The sequence below is a fragment of the Melospiza georgiana genome, chromosome 29 (genome assembly GCF_028018845.1).
Source record: "Melospiza georgiana isolate bMelGeo1 chromosome 29, bMelGeo1.pri, whole genome shotgun sequence".
In the NCBI taxonomy this organism is placed as follows: Eukaryota; Metazoa; Chordata; class Aves; order Passeriformes; family Passerellidae; genus Melospiza; species Melospiza georgiana.
Window position 1 is genome coordinate 5957881 of NC_080458.1, and position 19654 is coordinate 5977534.

General features: G+C 56.0%; 1 protein-coding gene across 1 annotated transcript in view; it reads right to left on the reverse strand.

Annotated features, from left to right (window-relative positions):
• Positions 1-19654, reverse strand: part of LOC131094497 (cyclic AMP-dependent transcription factor ATF-7-like) — a 51472-nt gene that overhangs the window by 27491 nt on the left and 4327 nt on the right. Inside the window, exon 2 of the mRNA XM_058042128.1 lies at positions 13385-13442. Within this exon, the coding sequence (XP_057898111.1) occupies positions 13385-13432 (48 nt within the window). The 5' untranslated portion in view covers positions 13433-13442. The remainder of the gene's footprint in view (positions 1-13384; positions 13443-19654) is intronic.

A 19654-nucleotide genomic window follows, 5' to 3' on the forward strand; every position in this document is an offset into this window, starting at 1 on the left:
GCCCTCCAACCAAGCCTGGCTGGGGCCTCATTCCCTCCTCATGCCCTCCAACCAAGCCTGGCTGGGGCTTCATTCCCCAAACGAGGGGGTTGAGACCTGGCTCTGTCCCCTTGTCTGTAGCCGGGGGATGCTCTGGTGACCGCCAAACCCTCCCTGCCTGCAGACATTCCGGTTCACAAACACCCCCAGGACAAACACCCCAATCCCCAAACCCCTGCAGACATTCCCCTTTACAAACACCCCCAGGACAAACACCCCAAACCCCAAACCCTTGCAGACATTCCCTTTTACAAACACCCCCAGGACAAACACCCCAAACCCCAAACCCTTGCAGACATTCCCTTTTACAAACACCCCCAGGACAAACACCCCAAACCCCAAACCCTTGCAGACATTCCCTTTTACAAACACCCCCAGGACAAACACCCCAATCCCCAAACCCTTGCAGACATTCCCTTTTACAAACAGCCCCAGGACAAACACCCCAATCCCCTCCCGGCTCCTTGTGCACTGCCACTAAACCAGCCCAGCTCCTCTCGCACAAATCTTCATTGTCTGCATCTCTATTCCCTGCGGGGATTTTAGGACTGTAATGTTTTTATTGTTTTAATCCGGCATATAAAAATTAAAAAAAAAGAAAACCGCTCGAGCGGAGCAGCTGGGCCGGGCGCGGGCAGGGCAGCCGGGTGCTGCAGCATCGAGCAGGTGTCGGGGCTAAAGTGGCGCTGGGGCTCGGGCTTTGGGCAGGATCGGGGCTCTGGCATCGAGCAGGTGAGCCCTTTACTGACCCCAAACCCCCTTCTTGGACCTCGAACCCCCTTTAAGGACCCTGAACCCCTTTACGGACCCCGCATCTCCTTTACTGACCCCAAACCTGACCCCAAGAAAAGCTCTCACACACAGCAGCGAGAAACCGAGGGCGACAACGTCAGCAATAAAAACCCCAGAAAGTAAAAACCACCCGAGCGAAAGCCCCACGTGCTTCTGTAGAAACACAGGAATTCAAGGGGCTTCTTCACCCTGTGCCGACAGCTCTGCACCCTGGTGCTCAGCACACGCCGTGTCCTGTCTGCCTGCCCTCCGGTGCTCCCAGTACTCCCAGTATTCCCAGTGCTCCCAGTGTCCCCCAGTGCTCCCAGTGTTCCCAGTATCCCCAGTGTCCCCCAGTATCCCCAGTATCCCCAGTGCTCCCAGTGTCCCCCAGTGCTCCCAGTATCCCCAGTGTCCCCCAGTGCTCCCAGTGCTCCCAGTGTCCCCCGGTGCTCCCAGTAATCCCAGTGCTCCCAGTATCCCCAGTATGCCCAGCATCCCCAGTGTCCCCAGTATTCCCAGTGCTCCCAGTACTGCCAGTGCTCCCAGTATCCCCCAGTGCTCCCAGTGTCCCCCAGTGCTCCCAGTATTCCCAGTGCTACCAGTAATCCCAGTGCTCCCAGTATCCCCAGTATCCCCAGTGTTCCCAGTATCCCCAGTGTCCCCCAGTGCTCCCCGTGTCCCCCAGTGCTCCCAGTGTTCCCAGTATCCCCAGTGTCCCCCAGTATCCCCAGTATCCCCAGTGCTCCCAGTGTCCCCCAGTGCTCCCAGTATCCCCAGTATCCCCAGTGTCCCCAGTATCCCCAGTGCTCCCAGTGTCCCCCAGTGCTCCCAGTGTCCCCCAGTGCTCCCAGTGTCCCTCAGTGCTCCCAGTAATCCCAGTGCTCCCAGTATCCCCAGTATCCCCAGTATCCCCAGTGCTCCCAGTGTCCCCCAGTGCTCCCAGTGTCCCTCAGTGCTCCCAGTGTCCCCCAGTGCTCCCAGTATCCCCCAGTGCTCCCAGTGTATCCCAGTGCTCCCAGTATCCCCAGTATGCCCAGCATCCCCAGTGTCCCCAGTATTCCCAGTGCTCCCAGTATCCCCAGTGTCCCCCAGTGCTCCCAGTGCTCCCAGTATTCCCAGTGCTACCAGTAATCCCAGTGCTCCCAGTATCCCCAGTATGCCCAGCATCCCCAGTGTCCCCAGTATTCCCAGTGCTCCCAGTGCTCCCAGTAATCCCAGTGCTCCCAGTGTCCCCCAGTGCTCCCAGTGTCCCCCAGTGCTCCCAGTATTCCCAGTGCTCCCAGTAATCCCTGTGTTCCCAGTACTCCCAGTGCTCCCAGTATCCCCAGTGCTCCCAGTGTCCCCCAGTGCTCCCCGTGTCCCCCAGTGTTCCCAGTATCCCCAGTGCTCCCAGTAATCCCAGTGCTCCCAGTATCCCCAGTATGCCCAGCATCCCCAGTGTCCCCAGTATTCCCAGTGCTCCCAGTACTGCCAGTGCTCCCAGTGTCTCCCAGTGCTCCCAGTATCCCCAGTGTCCCCCAGTGCTCCCCGTGTCCCCCAGTGCTCCCAGTGTTCCCCAGTGCTCCCAGTGTCCCCCAGTGCTCCCAGTATTCCCAGTGCTACCAGTAATCCCAGTGCTCCCAGTATCCCCAGTGTCCCCCAGTGCTCCCAGTGCTCCCAGTGTCCCCCAGTGCTCCCAGTAATCCCAGTGCTCCCAGTATCCCCAGTATGCCCAGCATCCCCAGTGTCCCCAGTATTCCCAGTGCTCCCAGGACTGCCAGTGCTCCCAGTATCCCCCAGTGCTCCCAGTGTCTCCCAGTGCTCCCAGTATCCCCAGTATCCCCAGTGTCCCCCAGTATCCCCAGTGCTCCCAGTGTCCCCAGTATCCCCAGTTTCCTCAGTGTCCCCCAGTATCCCCAGTATCCCCAGTGTCCCCCAGTGCTCCCAGTTTCCCCAGTGTCCCCCAGTGCTCCCAGTTTCCCCAGTGTCCCCCAGTGCTCCCAGTATCCCCAGTATCCCCAGTGGTCCCAGTATCCCCAGTATCCCCAGTGTCCCCCAGTTTCCCCAGTGGTCCCAGTGCCCCCCAGTATCCCCAGTGTCCCCCGTATCCCCCGCGCTCCCAGCACTCCCGCTGCCGCAGGGATCCCGCGGCTGCCGCAGAGGGGCGGAGCGGCCTCCGCAGCCAACAAAGCGTCCTTGGGAGAAAAAAGAGCGGATTTGGGGCTGGCGGCGAGCGGGGCAGCGGCTCGGGAGCCCAGCGCCCGTCGTTGGGGTGTTTCAGTAACAGCAGGGCACGGGAAAAGCCGCCGCTCCCTCCTGCAGCCGCGGAAAGGGAACCGAGCCCCGGGGAGGGGACAGAGCCCCGGCAAATTCCCCATTCCTCCCTCAGACTGGGCTTTAAACCGCGCAGTGACAGCTTGGCTGGGCTTTGGACACGGAGTTTACAGAAAATCCTGCGAACCCGGCAGGTTTTTGAGGCTGGATAAATCCTGTCCCCCCCAGCGCCAGCCCTGCTGATGCCGGGATATCCGCGATGCCGATAACGAGCTCTTTGTCAGCGCTGCTGCTGCTCCCAGCAATCGGTGATTTGTTCTCACAGTAAAATAAAAAGGATTTACGGTTGTCTCAGAGCAGCAGGCTTCGAAACCAAACAGCCTTGACTCCAAAACGCTGGGTTTAACGCCGGGAAATATTGCACTTGCCAGGAAAACACCCAGGGCTGGCGAGGGGGGGGAAAAGCTCAGAGCCGAGGGTTCGGCAGCTCCGGCTGCGCTCCGAGAGCTTCTCTGCCCGGCCAGGCAGCCACAGCCCCATTTCCGAGGGGTTTGGGGACAAACAGCACGCAGGATTTGCAGCTCCCGAGAGAAACCCAGCCCGGGCCCGGCTCTGAGCCGGGCGCAGGCTCCGGCTTTGGCTCAGAGCAGCTTTGTGCTCCCCCTGAGCCCAGGAGCACCAGCAATGCTGAGCCGGGCTCAGCCCAAACCTGGCTGAGCCACCTGGGTCAGTGTCACCTGGGTCAGTGTCACCTGGGTCAGTGTCACCCTGGGTCAGTGTCACCCTGGGTCAGTGTCACCCTGGGCCAGTGCCCAGTGCCACCCTGGGTCAGTGTCACCTGGGTCAGTGTCACCTGGGTCAGTGTCATCTGGGGCCAGTGTCACCCTGAACCCAGCGCCACCCTGGGTCAGTGTCACCTGGGGCCAGTGCCACCCTGAACCCAGTGCCAACCTGCTCAATGTCACCCTGAACCCAGTGCCACCCCGGGCCCGTGCCACCCTGGGTCAGTGTCACCTTGAACCCAGTGCCACCCCGGCCCGTGCACCCCTCGGAAGGGAGCAGGCAGAAGCCTGGCCGGGCTCTGCAGCAGAAATCCTTCCCTGCAAGGACACTGCGGCACCGCAGCGAGCTCCAGCCTCATCCCGGCTCCTTCCCAAACTCATTCCCGGCTCGTTCCCAGCACATTCCCAAACCCATTCCCAGCACATTCCCGGCTCGTTCCCAGCACATTCCCAAACTCACTCCCAGCACATTCCCAAACCCATTCCCAGCACATTCCCGGCTCGTTCCCAGCACATTCCCAAACCCATTCCCAGCACATTCCCGGCTCGTTCCCAGCACATTCCCAAACTCACACCCCGCACATTCCCAGCTCGTTCCCAGCACATCCCCAGCCCATCCCGGTGTCCCCAGGAGCCCGGCAGGGCTGGGGACTCTCCCAGGGCACGATCCGGGGCTGGTGCCCCTCGGAGCCTCGGGAAACCAGGGCTGGCCCCGGCTCCGGGACGGAATTCGGGACACTGCCCGGCCCCACTGCCCAGCCCCACTGCCCAGCCCCAGCCCCATGCCCAGCCCCATGCCCAGCCCCACTGTTGTGCCCAGCCCCATTGCCCAGCCACATTGCCCAGCCCCACTGTTGTGCCCAGCCCCATTGTTGTGCCCAGCCCCACTACCCAGCCCCATTGCCCAGCCCCACTGTTGTGCCCAGCCCCATTGCCCAGCCCCACTGTTGTGCCCAGCCCCATGCCCAGCCCCAGCCCCTCTGTTGTGCCCAGCCCCATGCCCAGCCCCACTACCCAGCCCCATGCCCAGCCCCATGCTCAGCCCCATGCCCAGCCCCATTGCCCAGCCCCACTGTTGTGCCCAGCCCCATGCCCAGCCCCAGCCCCACTACCCAGCCCCATGCCCAGCCCCAGCCCCATGCCCAGCCCCAGCCCCATGCCCAGCCCCAGCCCCACTGTTGTGCCCAGCCCTATGCCCAGCCCCATGCCCAGCCCCACTGTTGTGCCCAGCCCCATTGCCCAGCCCCAGCCCCATGCCCAGCCCCACTGTTGTGCCCAGCCCCATGCCCAGCCCCACTGTTGTGCCCAGCCCCATGCCCAGCCCCAGCCCCATGCCCAGCCCCAGCCCCACTACCCAGCCCCATGCCCAGCCCCATGCCCAGCCCCATGCCCAGCCCCAGCCCCATGCCCAGCCCCACTGTTGTGCCCAGCCCCATTGCCCAGCCCCATGGCCAGCCCCACTGTTGTGCCCAGCTCCATGCCCAGCCCCATGGCCAGCCCCAGCCCCATGGCCAGCCCCACTGTTGTGCCCAGCCCCATGCCCAGCCCCATGGCCAGCCCCAGCCCTCCTCGTGCCACCCGGGGCCGTGTCCCGCCCGCGCTCCCGCCACAGAAACGCTTCCAAGAACTGCCAAGGAATCCCGGCCAGAGGAATGATAAAGACTTTAACTTACAGGAAATGCTGCTATTAAATAATATTTAAGTCTTAATTATATTTTAAACCGGCCATTTTAGAAAAAAAGAAGTTCTATTACGGTGCTTTTGTAGTTAAAGGTCTGTCAACATTTCCATTTTAAACCTTCATTTCTAGGGGGTTTATAATTTGGCCATAAAAATTCATTCTAGGCTGGAACTTGGCAAACAGGGGCTCAGCCTAGGAGCAATATTTTTTATTATCCAATTTGGTTTAAATTGGTTTGGCCGTTTTTAAGTTATAGGAGTGTAAAAAATAAACGTTTACTGGTTTCAGATGCCTTCCCAAGCTTATTATTATTCAAAATTAGCCTTCCCCCTGCCCACCTCCAAAAACACCTTGGGCGAGAGGCGGGGGAGCCGGCCGGGCTGTGCTGGCAGCCCCGAGACACGGCCCAAATTCAGCCAACTCTGCTTCTCCTGCCACCGTGCAGGGCCTGCAGCCCCTGCAGCTCCCACCCCTGCAGCTCAATGCAGCAGCTGCCACCCTGCAGGGCCTGCAGCTCCTGCAGCTCCCACCCCTGCAGCTCAATGCAGCAGCTGCCACCGTGTAGGGCCTGCAGCCCCTGCAGCTCCCACCCCTGCAGGCATGCAGCAGCTGCCACCGGGCAGGGCCTGCAGCTCACACCCCTGCAGCTCAATGCAGCAGCTGCCACCATGCAGGGCCCGCAGCTGCTGCCACAGGAGCTGCTCCCAGTCTGCACGCTGCAGGTCCCACACTGGAACTCTCAAACTGGAAACTCCACACTGGGAATCCCAAACTGGAAACTCCACACTGGGAACCCCAAACCGGACACCCCAAACTGGGAATCCCAAACTGGAAACGCCAAACTGGAAACGCCAAACTGGAAACGCCAAACTGGAAACTCCACACTGGGAACCCCAAACCGGACACCCCACACTGGGAATCCCAAACTGGGAATCCCAAACTGGAAACACCAAACTGGAAACCCCAAGTTGGAAACCCCACACTGGGAACTCCGAACTGGGAATCCCACACTGCAAACCCCGCACTGCAAACCCCATACTGGAAACCCCACACTGGAAACCTCAAACTGGAAAGCCCACACTGGGAACCCCACACTGGGAACCTCAAACTGGAAACCCCACACTGGGAACCCCACACAGGACACCCCAAACTGGACACCCCACACAGGACACCCCACAGCAGCCCAGGCCGGGGGGCACGGTGCCACCCCACGGCAGTGCCAGGGTGAGCTCCCCACTGCCTGGCAAAGGGGAAAGGGCTGCTCGCCCCTGTCAGACCCCAAAATTCAGGGGTGAATAAAGGGGACAACGCTCACGGTCTGGGCTCTCCCCTCTCAGACCCCATAAAGGCAACGACCCACACGTTTTGGGCTGCTCTCCCCTCTCCAGACCCCACAAAAGGAATAACCCTCACGGTCTGGGCTGCTCTCCCCTCTCCAGACCCCACAAACGGAATAACCCTCACGGTCTGGGCTGCTCTCCCCTCTCCAGACCCCACAAACGGAATAACCCTCACAGTTTGGGCTGCTCTCCCTTCTCCAGACCCCACAAACGGAATAACCCTCACAGTTTGGGCTGCTCTCCCTTCTCCAGACCCCACAAAAGGAATAACCCACATGTTTTGGGTTGCTCTCCCCTCTCCAGACCCCACAAACGGAATAACCCTCACAGTTTGGGCTGCTCTCCCCTCTCCAGACCCCACAACAGGAATAACCCTCACAGTTTGGGCTGCTCTCCCCTCTCCAGACCCCACAAAGGAATAACCCTCACGTTCTGGGCTGCTTTCCCCTCTCCAGACCCCACAAAATGAATAACCCTCACAGTTTGGGCTGCTCTCCCCTCTCCAGACCCCACAAAAGGAATAACCCTCACGGTCTGGGCTGCTCTCCCCTCTCCAGACCCCACAAACGGAATAACCCTCACGGTCTGGGCTGCTCTCCCCTCTCCAGACCCCACAAAGGGAATAACCCTCACAGTTTGGGCCGTGCAGCCCCTCTGCCCCTCTCCAGACCCCACAAAGGGAATAACCCTCACAGTTTGGGCTGCTCTCCCCTCTGCAGACCCCACAAAAGGAATAACCCTCACAGTTTGGGCTGCTCTCCCTTCTCCAGACCCCACAAAAGGAATAACCCTCACAGTTTGGGCAGCGCAGCCCCTCAGCCCAGCCCAGCCAATGGCAGCAGCAGCCCGGGCCCCATCCATTACCGGGCAATAGAGATTTAAGGGATAATGGCCATGGCAGCAGAGTATACAAAGCAATAAACTGCTTTTGAGCTTGGTTAAATGCCAAGTGATGCCGAGGCTCCACGCCATAAACATTATTTCTATTATATGACAAGATAAGAGGATACAATAAACCGGCAAGAAGGGAGAGGGGGAAAAAATAAAAAATCGTTTTCTGGCCTGGTGAAAAGTTCTGGGCTCGGCGTTTCCTGGACGCTGCACAAAGCAGCACCTTCGAGCAAGGGTTTGGGGGAATAAATTGGCAAATTAAGGGGGGTTTAAAAAGCAAACTACTGTCTGAGGAAATGGCCTGGATAACTGGAGCTCTGCAATTGGGGCTGCAGGATGATTTGTGTGCCCTGCAAAGGGAAACGCTGTGGAGGGCAGGGCTGGGGAAGCCGTGCTCCCTGCTCAGGATATTCAGTATATTCTGTATATTCAGTATATGCCGTATATTCAGTATATTCAGTATATTCTGTATACTCAGTATATTCAATATATTCAGTATATTCTATATATTCAGTATATTCGGTATATTCTGTATATTCTATATATTCGGTATATTCTGTATATTCAATATATTTAGTATATTCAGTATATTCTGTATATTCAATATATTCAGTATATTCTATATATTCAGTATATTCAGTATATTCTGTATATTCAATATATTCAGTATATACAGTATATTCAATATATTTAGTATATTCAGTATATTCTGTATACTCAATATATTCAGTATATTCAGTATATTCTATATATTCAGTATATACAGTATATTCAATATATTCAGTATATACAATATATTCAATATATTTAGCATATTCAGTATATTCAGTATATCCAATATATTCAGTATATTCAGTATATTCTGTATATTCAATATATTCAATATATTCAGTATTTTCAATATATTCCATATATCCAATATATTCAGTGTATTATGTATATTCAGCATATTCCATACATTCAGTATATTCTATATATTCAGTATATTCCGTACATTCAGTATATGGAATATATTCAGTATATGGAATATATTCAGTATATTCCATATATTCAGCATATTCAGTATATGGAATATATTCAGTATATGGAATATATTCAGTATATGGAATATATTCAGCATGTTCAGTATATTCCATATATTCAGTATATTCTGTATATTCCGTATATTGCGCACACTCGGTACCAGGCCCTGGCGCTGCCCCGGGCAGCAGGAGTGGCCGCGCAGGCTCACTAAGAGGGAAACTCCTGCAGGAGGACGCCCAGGAGAGCCTGGAGCTCCCAGCCTGGCCCCTGCTGGGTTCTCGGGGGGCTCTGGGGCCGTTTCACGAGGGGGGAGACGGAGCCAGACGTGGGGAAAGCTCCCGAGGCAGCCCCAGCTCCAGAGCTGTGCTCCGGGTGCCTTAATGAGCCACACCGAGGCTTAATGTCCTAATTAATGAGGTGGAGCTGTCCCACTGCACAGAGCTGGGAAGGGCTCCCAATGCCAACAGCAGCGCCCGAGTTCCCCCTAACCTGAAGGTTTAATTCCCATCTCCCCCAAACCTGAGGGTTTAATTCCCAATTCCCCCTAACCTGAAGGTTTAATTCCCAATTCCCCCAAACTTGAAAGTTTAATTCCCCAATTTTCCCCAAACCTGAAGGTTAAATTCCCAATTCCCCCTAACCTGAAGGTTTAATTCCCATTTCCCCCAAACCTGAGGGTTCAATTCCCAAATTCCCCCTAACCTGAAGGTTTAATTCCCAATCCCCCCAAACCTGAGGGTTAAATTCCCAAATTCCCCCTAACCTGAAGGTTTAATTCCCATTTCCACCAAACCTGAAGGTTTAATTCCCAATCCCCCCAAACCTGAAAGTTTAATTCCCCAATTCCCCCTAAGCTGAAGGTTTAATTCCCAATTCCCCCTAAGCTGAAGGTTTAATTCTGAGCTCCCAATTCCAACAGCAGAGCACAAGTCCGCCCTAACCTGAAGGCTTAATTCCCCCAGACCTCAAGGTTTAATTCCCCAATCTCCCCAAACCTGAACATTTGATTCTCTACTTAACGAGGTGGAGCTGGTGGAACACCCCCAGTCCCAGCTCTCAGCCCCTGGAGCGGCTGGAATCGAGAGCTTTGGGGCGATCAGCAGCACCCAGAACTGAGAGCTTTGGGGTGACAGCACTTGGAATTCAGAGATTTGAGGTGATGAGTGGAATGGAGAGGTTTGGGGGCGGCGGGAGCCGCAGCTGTGCCAGCCCGGCTCGGAGCGGGAGAATCCCCGGACAGAATACAGAAATATCCCCGCCCTGCAGCCCTGGCAACCCAAACGTGTTTACAGCCCCGCCGAGCCCGCGGCGCACACGGAGCTGCCCGGGCATGGAGGGGCTGCCCTGCCCGGGCGGCTGATCCTGCGCGGCAACGGGAACGGGAAATGGGGGGAAAAATGGGGAAAAATGGGGGGAAATGGGGGGGGGAAAGGGGAGGAAATGGGCGAAAATGGGGGAGAAAAATGGGGAGGGGGAAAGGGGAAAAATGGGGGGGGAAAAGGGGAAAAATGGGGGAGAAAAAGGGGAAAATGGGGGGGGAAAGGGAAAGAGAAAAGGAGGGGAAAAGGGAGGGAAAAATGGGGGGAAAAAGGAGGGAAAAGGCAGAGGGAAATGGAGGGGGAAAAGGGAGAGGAAAATGGGGGGGAAAAGGAGGGGGAAATGCGGGGAAAGGGAAAGAAAAAAGGAGGGAAAAAGGAGGGGGAAATGGGGGAAAAAAGGAGAGGAAAAACGAGGGAAAAGGGAGGGAAAAATGGGGGGGAAAAAGAGGAAAAATGGGGGGGAAGGGAAAGAGAAAAGGAGGGGAAAAGGAGGAGAAAATGGGGGGGAAAGGGAGGGGGAAAAAGGAGGAGGAAAAAAGGAGGGAAAAAGGAGAAGAAAGGGAAGGAAAAAGGAGGAAAGAAAGTAGGGGAAAAGGAGGAAAAAAAGAAGAAAAAAGGAGGGAAAATGGAGGAAAAGGAGAGAAAAAGGGGGGAAATAGAGAAGGAAAAAAGAAGGGAAAAGGGAAAAAAAGAAGAAAAAAGGGAGGAAAAGAGAGGGGGAAAAATGAGGAAAAAAAGGAGGAAAAAGGAGGAAAAAGGAGGGAAAAGGCAGAAAAAATTAAGAAAAAAGGAAGAAAAAAAGGAAAAAAATTAGGAAAAAATGGAGGAAAAAGGGGTTTAGGGCACAAAAGATGGGGCTGGTGTCAGCTACAGAGGGAAGGAAGCAGCTGCGGGGGGAAATCATGAACATTCCCCGATCCCACCCCAGTGCTGCTGTCCCATGCCATGCCATGCCATGCCATGCCATGCCTGGATGCCCAGTCCCAGCCCAGCCCAGCCCTGCCCTGCTCTGAAGGACGTCCTGGGAGCAGCAGCCCCGAGGTCAGGCTGGATCCCCATGAATCACCGCGCTCGGAATTGCCAGGATTCCAGCATTTCCATATTAACATGAGGAATTGTCGGAATTACCCATAAGCAGCAGGCTGGAACAGCCAGAGGAGGAAGCAGCCACCTTTATATGTCATTTGTGGGAGATTGTGGGAGATTAAATTTAAATACATTGTTGTTTGCCTTAATTGCTTGTTTGAAGCCGATTTTAGGGCTGTGTGATTGAAGGGCTCACACCATTAAGTGCTCAAACACAGTTAATACATTTTATAAATGGCCTGCGCAATTTCACAGGCAAAGAAGTTTCAGATAAAAAGCAGCCTCCCCAAAAAAAAAAAAAAAAAAAAAAAAAAAAAAGGAAAAAAAAAAAGAAAAAAAGAAAAAAAAAAAAAAAAAAAAAGAAAAGGCAAAAGGAGGAAGTTCACCTGCAAGGGGGATCTGGGTGAGGCTCGTGCCACATTGAGCAGAAAGCTGGGAAACCTTAAATATGTGATTTTAAACCAGCAGGAATTCCATGATCCTCCAGTATCCAGCAGGAATTCCATTAAACCAGCAGGAATTTCACGATCCACCAGTGTCCAGCAGATCTCAATTCCATCATCCCCCAGTTCCCCCAGTACCAACTGCCAGGGACCCCTGAGCTCAGCTTTGGGACATTTTCCATGGAAACAAAAGGAAAAGGGGATGGAGCAGAGTTTTCCCCAGACATGGAAGGAAAAGGGGATGGAGCAGAGTTTTCCCCAGACATGGAAGGAAAAGGGGATGGGAAGGAGAGGCCGAAGGAGGAGCAGGAATTCCCGCGGGGCACGGAAGGAGCCCATCCCAAAATAGCGTTTTGGGGACCGTCTCCGTCACCTGTCACATTCCCAGCTGCTCCAGAGGGGAACAGGAGCCTCCGGCCCTGCAGGGCCCTGGGTTTATCCCTGGGAGCAGGACGGGGCCACAGCAACAGCCCCGGCTGAGCCACGAGGATCCCCCGTTCCCAAAGCGGGATTTAACTGATCTGCCCATTCCCAAAGCGGGATTTAACTGATCCCCCGTTCCCAAAGCAGGATTTAACTGATCTGCCCATTCCCAAAGCAGGATTTAACTGATCCCCCGTTCCCAAAGCAGGATTTAACTGATCTGCCCATTCCCAAAGCAGGATTTAACTGATCCCCCGTTCCCAAAGCAGGATTTAACTGATCTGCCCATTCCCAAAGCAGGATTTAAGTGATCTGCCCATTCCCAAAGCAGGATTTAACTGATCCCCCGTTCCCAAAGCAGGATTTAAGTGATCCCCCCGTTCCCAAAGCGGGATTTAACTGATCCCACCATTCCCAAAGCAGGATTTAAGTGATCCCCCCATTCCCAAAGCAGGATTTAAGTGATCTGCCATTCCCAAAGCGGGATTTAACTGATCCCACCATTCCCAAAGCAGGATTTAAGTGATCTGCCATTCCCAAAGCGGGATTTAACTGATCTGCCCATTCCCAAAGCAGGATTTAAGTGATCCCCCCATTCCCAAAGCAGGATTTAAGTGATCCCCTTGTTCCCAAAGCAGGATTTAACTGATCCCACCATTCCCAAAGCGGGATTTAACTGATCTGCCCGTTCCCAAAGCAGGATTTAAGTGATCCCCCCATTCCCAAAGCAGGATTTAACTGATCTGCCCGTTCCCAAAGCAGGATTTAACTGATCCCCCCATTCCCAAAGCGGGATTTAACTGATCTGCCCATTCCCAAAGCAGGATTTAAGTGATCCCCCCCGTTCCCAAAGCGGGATTTAAGTGATCCCCCGTTCCCAAAGCAGGATTTAAGTGATCCCCCCGTTCCCAAAGCAGGATCCAGCTGATCCTGGAGGATCCCCCTGTTTGCACCCCACAGATCCCGGGGCTGCTTTTCACCTGGGATGCCCTGGAGCAGCAGCTCGGAGCGCTCTGGGCTCGGGGATGAACCCGCCACAGTCCCGTTAAACCCAAAGCCAAAACAGCCAAAATCCCACGGGACCAAACCCTGACCCCAAAGACAAAACAGCCAAAATTCCACGGGACCAAACCCTGACCCCAAGGCAGCCAAAATCCCATGAGACCAAACCTCAACCCCAAAGCCAAAGCAGCCAAAATCACATTAAACCCCAAAGCTAAAAGCAGCCAAAATCACACTACGCCAAACCCTGACCCCAAAGCAGCCAAAATCCCATGAGACCAAACCCCAAAGCAGCCAAAATCCCACCCAGCAGCCCCCAGGGCCGTACCTGTCCGCAGCCCGGGGCGCTGCACACGAAGGGCCGGTCGTCACCCATCCTGCACGGCCTGGGGAGCAGAGAAGGGACACAAATCTTTAAATGGCCCCAGAAACCCCCCCAGCACCCATGGGAGCCACCCCTCTGCTGGGACGGGATCATCCCGGCCTGGGTTTAGGATTTGGGAGGGACTGGGTGGGTTTTTGGGATTTTACAGCTGGAAGGGAACCTGGGAAGGTGTGGGAGCTTCCCTGGGCACCTGCAGCACCCAGAGGTGTCACCTGCAGCACCCATGGGTGTCACCTCCCGAGGTGGGGACAGCAGCACAGCCCCCCCAGCACGGCCCCACCTGTCCCTGCTCCTTTTCCCCATAAACAGAAGGAAAAAGGGATGGGAGCAGAGTTTTCCCCACAAACAGAAGGCAAAGGGATGGGAGCAGAGTTTTCCCCACAAACAGAAGGAGAAGGGGATGGGAGCAGAGTTTTCCCCACAAACAGAAGGCGAAGGGGATTAGAGCAGAGTTTTCCCCACAAACAGAAGGAGAAGGGGATGGGAGCAGAGTTTTCCCCACAAACAGAAGGAAAAAGGGATGGGAGCAGAGTTTTCCCCATAAACAGAAGGAAAAAGGGATGGGAGCAGAGTTTTCCCCACAAACAGAAGGAGAAGGGGATGGGAGCAGAGTTTCCCCCACAAACAGAAGGAGAAAGGGATGGGAGCAGAGTTTTCCCCACAAACAGAAGGAGAAGGGGATGGGAGCAGAGTTTTCCCCACAAACAGAAGGAGAAGGGGATGGGAGCAGAGTTTTCCCCATAAACAGAAGGAGAAGGGGATGGGAGCAGAGTTTTCCCCACAAACAGAAGGAAAAAGGGATGGGAGCAGAGTTTTCCCCATAAACAGAAGGAGAAGGGGATGGGAGCAGAGTTTTCCCCACAAACAGAAGGAGAAGGGGATGGGAGCAGAGTTTTCCCCATAAACAGAAGGAGAAGGGGATGGGAGCAGAGTTTTCCCCACAAACAGAAGGCAAAGGGATGGGAGCAGAGTTTTCCCCACAAACAGAAGGAGAAGGGGATGGGAGCAGAGTTTTCCCCACAAACAGAAGGAAAAAGGGATGGGAGCAGAGTTTTCCCCACAAACAGAAGGAGAAGGGGATGGGAGCAGAGTTTTCCCCACAAACAGAAGGCGAAGGGATGTTCTGGGGTCAGGGAACACCCTGGGACCCCCATGGAATCTCAGAGCCAGCCCAGGGATCCCCCCAGCACAAACAAACCAGCAGGGACAGAGAAAATGCACAGAAAACAAAGTGCGAGCGAGCAGCCGTCCAATAAATCCACGGCCTCTCTCTGCACCGGTTATATTTTCAATGGGAGAGAACTAAAATTTGTCATTTAATTAATTAAGGGATTATAGGAGTGGTGCTCCGTTTTACAAGGCAATAATCGGGCTCCCCAGTGGGTAAACTACAAGGCTGATGGCAGGGGCAGTTTATCACGGATTACAGCCAAGGATAACAAAACACTCTCTCCTATTATGCTACAAGTGAAGCTGCTCTCATTAATAAAAAATAAGAGTAAATAAAGCAAAACCCTCCCCCCCAGAGTCAAACTGGGGAACGACGGCTCCCTCCTGCACACACGGATATTTCAGAGCAGGATTTCAGAGAGATGCGATAAAGCAAACGCTGTTTGCCCGGGGCTGGGCTGGGGCTGCAGGGCCTGCACTCACAGCCAAGCCCCAGGGTCGGTATTTTTAGGAGCTGTGCGAGAAAGGAGCCCCAGGAATGCGGCAGGGACAGCGGGAAGGGATCAACGAGGGGCTGGAAACGAACAGAGCCGCTGATTCTCTGCTGCAGGAGGGGAATCCCTCCCCACAGCCACGGCACGGTGGGGAGAGCAGCTGTGACCCCGCCAGGCAGGGACGCTGGGCTGGCTTTGGGGCTGCATTTACACACCCAAACCAACACGGCAGGTTGAGGAGAGCAGCTGTGACCCCACCAGGCAGGGACGCTGGGCTGGGTTTGGGGCCGCATTTACAGAGCTGAGATCCCTCAAGGCAGAGCCCCAGAGCTGGGCTGGGTTTGGGGCTGGGTTTGGGGCTGGGTTTACACACCCAAACCAACACAGCAGGATGGGACAGGAGCTGTGATTCCCCTGTGCTGGGCTGGGTTTGGGGCTGGGTTTGGGGCTGGGTTTGGGCTGGGTTTGGGGCTGGATTTACACACCCAAACCAACACGGCAGGATGGGACAGGAGCTGTGATTCCCCCAGAGCTGGGCTGGGTTTGGGGCTGGATTTACACACCCAAACCAACACAGCAGGATGGAACAGGAGCTGTGATTCCCCTGTGCTGGGCTGGGTTTGGGGCTGGATTTACACACCCAAACCAACACAGCAGGATGGGACAGGAGCTGTGATTGCCCCTGTGCTGGGCTGGGTTTGGGGCTGGATTTACACAGCCAAACCAACACGGCAGGATGGGACAGGAGCTGTGATTGCCCCTGTGCTGGGCTGGGTTTGGGGCTGGATTTGGGGCTGGATTTACACACCCAAACCAACACGGCAGGATGGGACAGGAGCTGTGATTGCCCCTGTGCTGGGCTGGGTTTACACAGCCAGACCCCGGGGGCTGTGCGGACAGCAATGGGGATAAATGTCCCTGTCACTGACGCGATGGGGATGAATGTCCCTGTCACCGGCAGCAATGGGGATGAATGTCCCTGTCACCGGGGGCTGGCAGCCAGAGCCCGGCCCAGGGGGAACAAAGGCACCCAAGCACAGGAACGGGCCCAGGAATGCCAAAAGGGACACGGGAGATGGCAGAGCAGGGACAGCAGCAAGGACAAACCCTGCCCGGGCCTGGAGGGGACAGCGGAACTGTGCATGGATCCGGCTGATCCTGGAGGATGCCCCGCTCCCAAATGATGCCACCATTCCCAAAGCAGGATTTAAATGATGCCACCATTCCCAAAGCAGGATTTAAATGATCCCACCATTCCCAAAGCAGGATCCAGCTGATCCTGGAGGATCCCCCATTCCCAAAGCAGGACCCAACTGCCTCAGGAGGATCCCTCCTGTTCCCAAAGCAGGATTTAAATGATCCCACCATTCCCAAAGCAGGATTTAACTGATCCCACCATTCCCAAAGCAGGATCCAGCTGATCCTGGAGGATCCCCCATTCCCAAAGGAGGATTTAACTGATCCCCCCGTTCCCAAAGCAGGACCCAGCCGCCCCTGGCTGCGCAGCACGCACACACACACACACACACACACACACACACACACGTGTGCTCAGATTTATGTCACGTTTAGCTGGGATAAATTCCCTCCATAAATCCTGTGCTCGCGAAGAGGCCGAGGCAGGAGCTGGCTGGGGCTGGGAGCTCTCTCCTGGCAGCCCTGGCATGGGATTGGCACTGCTGGGGTGGCATTGGCACTGCTGGGGTGGCATTGGCATGCTCTGGGAACGGGGAAAGGCAGATTAGTCTGGGGGAGCTCCAGGGGGATGTTTTTCTCCCTAAGGATTTGGGGTTTCTCCGAAGAAATTGGGGATTTCTCTCCCGGGATTTGGGGATTTCTTCCCCAGGAATTTGGGGATTTCTCCCCCAGGATTTGGGCTTTCTCCCCCAGGATTTTGGGATTTCTCTCCCGGGATTTGGGGATTTCTTCCCCAGGAATTTGGGGATTTCTCAATCAGGAATTTGGGATTTCTCCCCCAGGGATTTGGGGATTTCTCCTTCACTGCAAACCACGCTGTGGCTCCCGCAGCGCCTCGATCCCCGTGAGAAACGCCACCAAACAGCGAAAATCACCTTTCCTTCACCCTCAGCATGGGGACAGAAGGAACTCCCTGGAGCTCGGCCCTGCTGAATGCCGGCACGGAGCTGGAAATGCTCTAAAAATAAAGTTCTATTGTTGTCCTGGCACGTGACATTCCCGCTGCGGGAATGCTGGTGCCCAGGGATTGCAGCTGGGCACTGCGGGATGGGCAGGAACGCGCTGGGAACGAGCTGGGAACGAGCTGGGAATGAGCTGGGAATGAACTGGGATTGTACTGGGAGTGAACTGGGATTGAACTGGGAATAAACTGGGATTGTACTGGGAATTGTACAGGAAATGCACTGGGAATTGAGCTGGGAATTGCACTAGGAATGCAACAGAATTGCACTGGGATTGTACTGGGAATGAGCTGGGAATGTACCAGAAATTGCACTGGGAATGCTGCAGGCCCCAAAAAACACTCGGGGGGATGCAGGCACTGTTCTGAGCCAGCAGGGATCCCTCTCCAGCACAGCTCTGGGCTATGCCCGTAAACCACGAGGATAAACTCCACATTAACGTGACCACACAATCAAAGCTGAGGGCTGCACCAACCATGAACCAAACCCAGCAGGGCTGTGAGAGCCGCCTCCCAAAAACTGGCTGGGCCTGAGGAGGCACAAAACGGGCTGGGTTAATTCTCTGAGTCCAGGAGCGCCAGCCCAGCTCCATGGGGTTAACTCGGAGCCCAGTCAGTGCCAGGCCAGCCCAGCTCTGTAGGGTTAACTCCTGGCCAGCCCAGCCCAGCTCCATGGGGTTAACTCTTGGCCAGCCCAGCCCAGCTCCATGGGGTGAACTCGGAGCCCAGTCAGTGCCAGGCCAGCCCAGCTTGGTGGGGTTAACTCTTGGCCAGGCCAGTTCCATGGGGTTAACCCTTGGCCAGGGCAGCCCAGCTCCATGGGGTTAATTCACCCCCAGCTCCATGGGGTTAACTCTTGGCCCAGCCCCGCTCCTCTCCTCAGGGCGGCCGTGCCAGCCCGGGAGCCGTGCCAGCAGCACAAACAAACCCATTCAAACACAAACGGCGCTCCGGGCACCGGCCCAGCCCCGAGCACGGCCAGGGGGAGAGCACGGAGAGCCACAATAAACCGGATTATTATGGATGGCTGCGGCTCGGGGCTGGAGCGGCCTCCAGGAGAACACACGAACCCCAGAGCCAGCCCTGGATGGTGCCGGGGGAGCAGCGGCGAGGGGAGGCGGCCCCGGCTGCCATTAACAGCCCGGAGGAGGAAGCGCAGGGCTGTGTCCCAAGCTGTGCCCTCGGGCTGTGTCCCCCTGTCTGTGCCTCTGAACTGCCCCCAATGCTGTCCCCAAGCTGTGCCCCTGGACTGCCCCCAACGCTGTCCCCAAGCTGTGCCCCTGGACTGCCCCCAACGCTGTCCCCAAGCTGTGCCCCCAGGCTGTGCCCCTGGCCTGTCCCTGTCCCCCGGCTCTCCAGAAGCTCGGAGGTTTCCCCTGAATGCTCGAGGAAGGAAGCAGAGTGCTCCGAGGCCGGCCAGGAAAGGCTCCCGTGGCTTTCCTGAGGGCAGTCGTGGCCAGCCCCGAGCTTCCCGAGGCTGGGACGGGCTGGGGTCAGCAGGGCCACCCGGGAGGGCAGGGACAGGGCCCGGTGTCCCCATCGCCAGCCTGAGGGTGACTGTGAGCACCGTGACCCATCCTCATGTGAGGGACCAACAACAGCTCCAGCTGCTCCTGCAGAAAACCAAGGGAAAAGCAGGAGTGGGGTCCCACCTGGTTTGTGGGGCCAGGCTGGCACCTCATCCTCATCCTCATCCTCATCCTCATCCTCATCCTCATCCTCATCCTCATCCTCATCCTCATCCTCCATCCTCATCCTCATACCTGCTGCTGTGGGCACCAGGCCAGGGCTGCTCCCAGGGCTGCTCCCATCCCTCAGAACAATCAGAACAATCCCGAGTTCCACAAATCAGGCTCAGGGCTGCTCCTGCTCCTGTCCCTGCCCACATCGGGTCAGGGCTGTTCCTGCCCCTCAGAACAATTCCAAGTTCCACACACCGGGCCCAGGGCTGCTCCTGTCCCTCAGAACAATTCCAAGTTCCATACACCGAGCCCAGGGCTGCTCCTGCCCCTCAGAACAATCCCGAGTTGCACACACCGGGTCAGGGCTGCTCCTGCCCCTCAGAACAACCAGAACAATCCCGAGTTCCACACACCGGGCCCAGGGCCGCTCCTGCCCCTCGGGGCGCCCGCAGCTCTCTTGCCTCTCCCCGCCCGGATCCACCCATGGAAATTGCGAAACCCTTTCAGTTTAGCAGGGAGAGGCCCCCCCAGGGCGGCTCTTGGGCCCAAACTCCGACTCTGGAACTATTTTGGGGTGTGAGGGAAGGAGGGAGAGTGTTTGCTTTGTAACCAGAAAGCTGCGAGAGCTTAAAACTGTCGTGTGGGAAAGCAGGCCAAGAGCCCGGGCCATAAAACCTGCTCTGGAGGCACAACACCCTCACGCTTCGCG